Source organism: Cebidichthys violaceus, unplaced genomic scaffold (genome assembly GCF_023349555.1).
Source record: "Cebidichthys violaceus isolate CVI_PGR_0920_01 unplaced genomic scaffold, fCebVio1.0.p SCAF_3, whole genome shotgun sequence".
Taxonomy (NCBI): Eukaryota; Metazoa; Chordata; class Actinopteri; order Perciformes; family Stichaeidae; genus Cebidichthys; species Cebidichthys violaceus.
In genome coordinates this window covers 19833192-19842254 of record NW_027176483.1, presented here as the reverse complement: position 1 = coordinate 19842254, position 9063 = coordinate 19833192, and the positions used below count along the sequence as shown (strand labels likewise).

The 9063-nt window shown below is 41.3% G+C and overlaps 2 protein-coding genes across 4 annotated transcripts in view; one reads left to right on the top strand and one right to left on the bottom strand.

Moving 5' to 3' along the window:
• Window positions 1-425, bottom strand: part of ckap5 (cytoskeleton associated protein 5) — a 31876-nt gene extending 31451 nt beyond the window's left edge. For all 3 annotated transcript variants that reach the window (XM_068724183.1, XM_068724184.1, XM_068724185.1), the window contains exon 1: window positions 326-425. The gene's annotated coding sequence lies outside the window, so the exon portion shown is untranslated. The remainder of the gene's footprint in view (window positions 1-325) is intronic.
• A 2206-nt stretch (window positions 426-2631) lies between these two features.
• On the top strand, window positions 2632-8427 carry cstpp1 (centriolar satellite-associated tubulin polyglutamylase complex regulator 1). Its single transcript, XM_068723133.1, has 9 exons — window positions 2632-2832; window positions 3039-3141; window positions 3745-3875; window positions 4302-4386; window positions 5076-5161; window positions 5413-5620; window positions 5785-5894; window positions 7568-7631; window positions 7883-8427. Exons 1-9 carry the CDS (start codon window positions 2751-2753, stop codon window positions 8049-8051), a joined length of 1038 nt encoding a protein of 345 aa, XP_068579234.1. The 5' UTR covers window positions 2632-2750; the 3' UTR covers window positions 8052-8427.
• The last annotated feature ends 636 nt before the right edge of the window (window positions 8428-9063 follow it).

The window sequence follows — 9063 nt, the reverse complement described above, 5'->3', positions numbered from 1 at the left end:
CTCATTCTGGAAAACGCCTCTACAGCAAACATACACGCAGCCCACATTGACGACTGACTCGTTAGCGTATTTGGTGTAAATGCATTGGTCCAGCAGATGCTCATAGGGAGACGTTATTGTTTGCAAGCGGTGGGTAGCCGCCGTTAGCTGCTTAGAAACAAGGCTATGAGGAGCTAACGTTAACCTTCCACAAGCGCCAACACAGCCAGGCCTAACAACGCAGTTCACAACGACAGCTGCTGAACACAACAGCCTCGCGCTCTAGCTGAGAGCAAGAGACACGTTTTAACCAAAACAAGCGAATGTTAGTACAACACTGGCATACCTGTTTATGTCTCTAGAGGACAATGAGACGCTGGCTGTCCAGCTAGATGATGGTGATAATGGTATCACTAGAGAGAAGCCCAGCCGAGCTTTATACAAGCTTTGCCAGTGCCACCCAGAAGACAAATCACTTCCGGTTCTAAATAAAACTGACTGACAATGTTTCTTGCTCAATACAGAGTACCTAATTAATTGACATATATTGTGCAGTAGTAAACGTCTTAAGCAAATCAAATTTAATTTGATTATGTCTTTCTGTGCAACTGAGGCATTTTACACTCTTATATTAAATACAAATAAACACCAATTTCCGGTCCAGTCACTGCTGCCTGTGTCCAACTTGTTGCCGTTTTTTGAAAACGCCTTCACGGGCGGAGAGACAGAAGAGGGGCGGGGACAGGGACACCACCCTGACGGACTACCATTACATCCTCTTCTATTTAATCCTTAATCCAGATTTTGTATACTGCATGAAGATTAAAACACAGAACAGGAAACCCCCGCACACCCCACATAATGCTGGATTCACGTTTTACACATTTTAGTCATTAGTGGCTTTGTTATTGGTCACTTGGACAACGCCATTGATTGGTTGCATTTGAATTACAGTCCGCCCCCAAGGTATGGCATCCCTTTGCTGATTGGACCATCACGCGTCCTTATCCTTGGTGAAACAATTTGATTGGCAGCTCTGAAATGAAATCTTTCCTGTAACTACGAAAATCTCTCCGTCATTTGTTAATTTCATGCATTGTCTTTGCATTGACATACTTTGTGAGCAATATGCAATACATATAGAAGCAATTTAGCACTTTAATCGTCCGTGTTGACACATTTTTTATTTAAAACAACGGACTGTAGCACTGACTCAAGTAGAGTGGTAAGCATGCAGGGGAACAGCACTAAAAGGGAAAGTGAGGAATAGAATGCAGAGGTAATAAACAGCGTCTATTATTATACTGTTAGTGGGGATTGAACGCCATGTTGAGCAGACATTCCCTGCAATATTTAAGAAAGACACAAAATGTTTGCAAGCGAACTAAAATCACTTTGAGAGGAATCACTTGGTGATGCAACTAACGTTACTTTAATCCTCTCTGAAGGCCGGGAACAACACAACTAGACCACATATTGAGTATAACCTTAAGCCAAGGGAATATTGGACAGCATAGGCTGTATAAAAGACATGTTATCGAGTACTAACCATAGAAACACAAACTTAAGAAGACAAACAATCAGAAACGGTTTATTCCCAAGTATGATGACACAAAAAAAGCAATTTGACTAGTATAAAAATATAATTAAACATAAGAATATGAAAATAATCAATAGAGTATGTTAAAATATGTCTGTTATTTAGCATCTGTATTTAAAGTGCACAGTTGTGCAGGAATGTGTAAATGGGAGTATAGTTGGTGACAGTGACGTGCGGTGAGGCTCGTGTCTGGTGAGGCACTGACACTACATAAATCAGATTTACTAATATATGAACCCAATAGAGAAGCTTCAATCACCATTCAATGGGCAGCTTGCACATTGACCACTGGTTGTTTTTCATATCAGCATTATTTACACACATACATAGGTAAGGTACATATTTGATTCCACCGGGAGCGTTTCAGAAGCGGAGTGCTCGCGGGCTGTGTAATAATAATCTGTGTAACAACCCCGGATGTATAAAGAGAACAACAAACACATAAAAGGTTACTTTACCTGTCCGACGTTGAATTGCTGTTGATTTATTCATGTTTCCTTGTTTTTTTGGACATTTTTAAGCTTAGATATAGAATCTTACATTTTTTTGTGGTCAAAGCAAAATATAAGAAGACGAGAAGTGTAGAAGAAGAGCAACGACAGAACGAGCATAAACCGACCCGTGGGCTCTCGCACGCCCTCTTCAGTGAGGCAGAGGTACTGTTTGACTCTCTGTGCTTTTTCACTGCGGTTTCTGTCAGATCAGCAACACTAAATACTACACAGACGTGAAATACATTATTCTATGTAAAGAAAGGACATATAATAAAAGAGTCTACAAATATTACAGTGGTGACAAACAATGAGAAAGCAAAAGGCTCGCGCTCAACCCAGTTAGTGAGGGATCCACAGTCTGAGGTGAGGCACAGCTCGTCATTGCCATTATTATTATTATTATTATTATTATTATTATTATTATTATTATTATGTCAAAAATAGCAATGGAACCTTTGTGAGCTATGTTGTTTGGGGGGCATTTCATCAATGTAACTCACAACATCCTGCTGTTTCCATGGAAGCCCCAGCCCACCATATTAGGACCGCATCCATTGCTAGAGGACGGTCGGTGTGCCGTGATGGCGCTATGATGGATGCTGCTACAGAAGTCGCATCGCTTTTAACTGTGTGCGTAGCTGACTAGATAGTTCGCTACATTTACCTCAAGTGTATTAATGTTCATGTCAACGTCCTCCCCTGAAAGGATGACCAGAATGAACCGCTTTAACTCCACCGTCCCAGATGACGAGTACCTCGGTAGGATGTGTGTTAGCTTCGCAGTGCTAACAGCTGAGCTCTTTAGCTAACCTTTTTGCTGTATTTATTTGCAGTGGTGAGCTCTGTAATCATCGCTCTGTGCGTGTGTGTGTGTGTGTGTGTGTGTGTGTGTGTGTGTGTGTGTGTGTGTGTGTGTGTGTGTGTGTGTGTGTGTGTGTCTGTGTCTGTGTCTGTTTCCGTCTCAGCGGACAGTGACGTGTTGTTCTACCTGAGTGATGCAGTGACCCAGCTGCTGGAACACAAAGAGGAGTACACGCAGTTTGGGGTGATCCGCTACTTTGCTGAATAGTATGTCACACACTCAACACACAGTCTAGTAGTTACCTAGTTCCTCTCACCTGGGCCATAGTTTGCACTGATGTAGGGTTTGGGAAGGGTAATAAAAAAAAAAACATTTTAAATTGCAAATCTCCTCAAAGATAATATTGGAAAATTTCAAAATAAAAGGAAACTGGAATTCACTACAGTTTGCAAACTTCCCCCGGTACCGTTTTTATTTATTATTATTATTATTATTATTATTATTATTATGTGTACACTATAGTCACAATCATTCAATTGCACATTGTAGTTGCTGGTTTCTTTTGTCGGAAATGTCAGTGTTGTAATATGATAATGTGTTTAATTAATAATATGCATTTGTACATTAAAACACTCTAAATGTGATGCATACTCGTCTTTCTGCTAAACTAGATGACATTTTTGTTTTACAAGCAAGACTGTCATCCTAGCTTAGAGAGCGGGCGGAATGAACACAATTTAGTGCATCTTGTGTTTCATTGTTATCGAACCGATTACATGAATTTTGAGGTGGACTTCTTTTTTTTGTATTAATTCCTCTGTGTGTGTGTGTGTGTGTGTGTGTGTGTGTGTGTGTGTGTGTGCGTGCAGTTTCAGCAGTGTAAAGAACAGTAACCACGTCCTCTTCAGAGAATATAACTACATCAGGGCCACTCCCCATAACCGAGCCTCCTTCATCAGAGTCTTCTGGAGATGCTACAGACAGATCGGCAAGAGCGGCGGTGAGCGAGAGACAGAAATAATTAAGAGTGGTCTGTTTTGATTATAGTCATTGTATAATTATAAAGCTACGTTTATGTTATTACATAAGAAAGTCCTAGTTGTTACAGACTGTTAGGAAGTCACATCTGATATTACATTACATTACAGTCATTTAGCAGATTTATCCAAAGCGACTTACAATTCAGTATACAGTATACAATTAAGTGTCTTGCTCATGAGACTAGTGGAGCAGGAGATCGAACCGCCGACCCTCTGATTGAAAGGCGGCCCTGCTCTCCACTTAGCCACGGTCACCCCACGATATACAGTAACGTACCGTCATTAGCTTCCAAATAATGATTCATTGACGCGCGAAACCCACCAGACCTGACTTGGTTGCTTTGACTGTCTTTAACATTCTGTAACTGCAGTGAGTTGTCTTCCAGACTCTCTGTCCGTGCTGGAGTACAGGTCGCTGCTGCAGTTACTGTGTCCAGACTTCCCTTTGGCGACGGTGCAGAGTGCAGCCAGGTCGGTACATGGGAGACGACGCGTTACACGCATTTTATTACTTCTTCGTGCCGTCGTTCACCGATCCAAAGAGGTCACGCCGCCTGACGTTGCATGCTGTGAAAATGTGCCCTCTAACAATTAGTACAAGGTAGAGTTAAAAGGATGGCCACTGAATTAGTATTTAAGTACAGTGGAGTCATCACTTTGATGTGATACTTCAGTATCAGTTTAACTGAAAGATCTAAGACTTTTTCTATACACGCAAAAGGCTTATTTCACTCCAATTCTGTGCACAACTCTGTTCAAATCTGTGTTAGTGAGATGCTGATTTTTTACACAGGTGTCACTTGGGCTGATCCCAATAAAAGGCCACTCTAACATATGCGGTTTTATCTTAATACAACATTTATTAGGCTCTCTCTGAGCTATGGATTTGACACCACTGGGGCCACAGAAATGCATCTTTCAGTCACATCCGTCTTTTATTTCAACTCAAAAGTGTTTGTTCAGTGTGTGTGTTGTGTATGCTGCACATGCCAGTGCTATATGTTACAACAGACCTAACAAGAACATAGCATGCAGTCAGTCATTGGGCGCAGAGCCTTCTCTTTCTTGTGCTGCATACTGACATGTTACTGGGATAGTCGGGTTCACCCCCTGGACTTATCTGGTATAAACTCTTGTTATCTGCTCTTCTTTTCTTGTAGAATTGTTCTGATGGACGATGCCGCAGACTGCCTGATGTCCTTTTCTGATTTCCTTTATGCCCTCCAGCTGCAGTTCTACTACCCAGGTACAATAAGAGCTCCTGTTTCATACGGCTCTGTTCAGCGCGTCCAGGCTTAGACATTCAGTTCGGCTGTAACCTTTACTAATTTTGCTGTCTCACCTGTAGTGCTATTTATCAATCTAGATAGATTTAGTGTGAGACGCCAAATGGAGTCATATCAAATGTATATCTGATATCGAATTTAGGATGAAATGCTAATCCCCACTTGCGTACGAAAGCTGAATGAAACAGTATGTAATCCCCTGTGTCCGTAGAGTTCCTGGACAGCGTGCTGGTGATCTACCAGGATCTGTTAGCAGGGAAGAGTCCTAACACCGTCATCGTCCCCACGTCCACCTCCGTCGAGCAGCTCCCCTCTGTGGCCGCCGAGGAAAACGACAAGGAGAAGCAGCCGCAGGACGGAGTGGAACCGTCCACTCTGGCTCAGTGTGTCGATGCCCTCTGTGACAGGTTCAAACGCAGGTAAAACACACATTTCTCTAACATTAGATGTGTTGTGTGTGTGTATGTGTGTTTTTATATGTGCATTGAGTCATTTATCACAAAATCCATTTGTGACTCTTTCGGTGTGTATTCGTTAACGTTGAGACTGATCTGACTCTGTAGTGTTTTGCTCCTGTGTGAAGTCATCCTCCCAGGTCCTGTATGAGGGAAGTACTGGAACAGACCAACAGAGTCTCTTACTACAGCTTCCTATTGAGCCTGGCTAAACACGAGAGCATCAACCAAGCTATTGGTAGGTTTAACGTTACACAGTCAAAGTAGTACTACTGCTGCTACTACAGCTTCTACCACTGCTACTTCTACTGCTACTGCTACTACAACTTCTACTTCCACTACTACCTATACTTCTACTGATACTGCTCCTACAACTTCTACTTCCACTACTACCTATACTTCTACTGATACTGCTCCTACAACTTCTACTTTCACTACTACCTATACTTCTACTGATACTGCTACTACTATTGCTACTACTATTACTACTGCTGCTACTACTGCTACTTCTACCTCTATTTCTACTACTACCTCTACTTCTACTGCTACTACAACTTCTACTTCCACTACTACCTATACTTCTACTGCTACTGCTACTACTACCTCTACTTCTACTGCTACTACTACTATTACTACTACTTCTACTTCTACTACTACCTCTATTTCTACTACTACCTCTACTTCTACTGCTACTGCTACTACTACTTCTACTTCTACTACTACCTCTACTTCTACTGCTACTGCTACTACTACTTCTACTTCTACTACTACCTCTACTTCTACTCCTACTACTACTGCTACTGGTACTACTACTATTACTACTGCTAATGCTACTACTAGTTACTGCTATTTCTACGGTATTTTATTATTATACAGTACTGCTATATATATTGCTACTGCTATTACTACCTCTACTTCTACTGCTACTACTACTGCTACTTCTTCTTCTACTACTACTTCTACTGCTACCTCTACTTCTACTGCTACTACTACTGCTACTTCTACTACTACTTCTACTGCTACCTCTACCTCTACTTCTACTCCTACTACTACTTCTACAGCTACTACTGCCACTGCTATTGCTACTGCAACTACCAGTACTACTATTATTACTACTACTGGTACTGGTACTCCCACTTCTGCTACTACATACAAAATGTTGTTATAACGTGTTGTAAAGTGGACAGTTGTGTGATTTGTGTATAAGAGTACACAACGTGCTTCATGATTGTATCCACCCTCACACAGGTTCCATGACTTAGATACATACATACATTAGATACAAGATAATGTATATACAGTACATTACTTTGTGATTCTGAGGAGCGTTGACTTGGTGACTCATGAATGTCCAAAAATGCAATATTGTGCGCAGTACGTGTGTGTGTGCATCCAGGTAATTACAAACTGCCCGTTAGGACTTTGGATTTTACTTATTTGGATATTTACTTTCTTCCCTTATCATGTCTGACACGAGCCTATATGCTGAAAGATCATCTTTGAAACGTGAGCGTCTGGTGTTACTTTCTACCCTTCTATAAATCTGTATCCTTCCAACATTTAAAGTGAATGTGTGTGTGTGTGGTTGAGTTCTTTGCAGTCAGCCCTGCTGTCATCATGGAAAGCTTTCTCACAATGTCAACGCACTATACCAAATATAAACGTCTTCAACATAAAAATAAGAGTGACCACTGTCACTTTATGAATTTTGAAGTTAACTGAACTAGTACTGAATAGTTTGTTCAATTAGTCCATTGGTTCTAATGGTGAACATTTAGTAGTGGGTCAGTAGAACTGAACTTAAGTAGACAAAGCGACTCCTTTGACGTTACGCGGAATAATTCCATCCAGTCACATTCAGGGAACATGCTCTAACAAGTCGAACGTCGTCTTTCGTCCCTCTTTCTACAGGAGCGTTACCCAGCGCGGCAGAGTTTCTCATGGATCCAGAGATGGACCAGGAACTGGACAAACTGTGAGAGCACATACAGTGACTGTATCATAATACGCAAACACATTTAGCTTTTTTTCCACATTTTTTAACAGACGTGCTTTTCTTTTTTCTTTTTTCCCTTCAGCTGTTTTCTCATTTTGCTGTGCTCATTTCCTGTGTCTTGTGCCTCTACTTCCTGTCCTCTTTGCTGCACTTATTCCCTCACTTCTCCTATCTTCTTTTCTTCTCTTATTAATAACCCGTTCCCTTTTTTCGTCCCGGTGCCGGTCCAGAATCGCCCAGATCTCAGTGAGTCCCGGCAGCAACAGCAGCGGCAGTGCGGTGGTGGGGCTGAAGGAGGTGCAGAGGAGGGCCTCCCCCAGGAGGAACATCCACCACAGGAGGAAGATGGAGGTGGAAAGCGATGGTTCCACGGAGGAGACCGACTCCTCTGAAAACTGACCTCTGGATTGACCGATGATGTATTGTTCTCTAATGTGCTTTTAGGTCCTAAACATCAAGTCCCACGTCTGCACATGATCATGTGACATGCTACTGCTCTGCGGCTGCACTGTGTTTTGAATTTCACTGTAATCTTACCAAACAGAATGTTTGTATTGGTTGGCAGTAATGGTATTTATTTTGCTAGTTATGACTAGTAGAACTAAGTTAAAACAGTATCGCTCCAGTTTATAGAGTGATATAGAGATACTCTCCTCTAAGAGCGAAACTAAGAAGTTTAAGTTCTGTAAGCTAGTTGCTCCATATTACGCAAACCGAGGCAGCTCCTTACTGGTTTTTACAGAGTGACTGGAATAAAAGATAGGAACCTCTGTCATCTTGGCTGTGGAGTTACTGACTAAATGCTTGATTTTTTTTTTTTTAATAAAAAGCTGCACTTAATGTTTTCAAACCAATACCTGAAGTACAGCATCCCCGCTGCTTTAACTCCTCCCCTTTAAAGGGCGGACACAACCGGTTTCATGTTGCTTCCCATCTCAACGTCTCAGTCAGCAAGAAGCTCACAGCGTTCTGTTCTGACTGAGCACTGTTCAGCTGCTCCCTCAGACATACAGTCTGCCCATATTAGAGGGAAACGGTGATTTATGACATGCATATGAGACGTAGTAATGATCTCATATAAATACACTTAATCACAGTATAACACCAAGTCAACTAAACTTCTCCATCTGTCCAGTTAGGAAGCGTAAGCGATAGTAAATTGATTTCACCTGCTTTGGTGCAGATAATAATAACTTTATTTATATAAGCATCTTTAAAATCAGAGTTTACAAAGTGCTTGGACAGACAAAGCAGCAAAAACAAGGAAATAATAACAGAAAGTTCAACATTGAGGCCCAACAAAGATAAGAATTAAACCCTGATAGAACAGATCAACAGTACAATACGATAAAAAGAAACTAAGACAGAAAAATAATTTAGTAAAATAAAATAATATTAATAATGAAATAAA

Excerpts from the sequence above, each read along its gene's own strand:
- cstpp1 (XM_068723133.1), top strand. The coding sequence starts at position 2,751 with ATGTTCATGTCAACGTCCTCCCCTGAAAGGATGACCAGAATGAACCGC. Across the intron at positions 3,142-3,744 it reads ATCCGCTACTTTGCTGAATA|TTTCAGCAGTGTAAAGAACA; the intron begins GTATGTCACACA and ends GTGTGCGTGCAG. Across the intron at positions 4,387-5,075 it reads ACGGTGCAGAGTGCAGCCAG|AATTGTTCTGATGGACGATG; the intron begins GTCGGTACATGG and ends CTTTTCTTGTAG.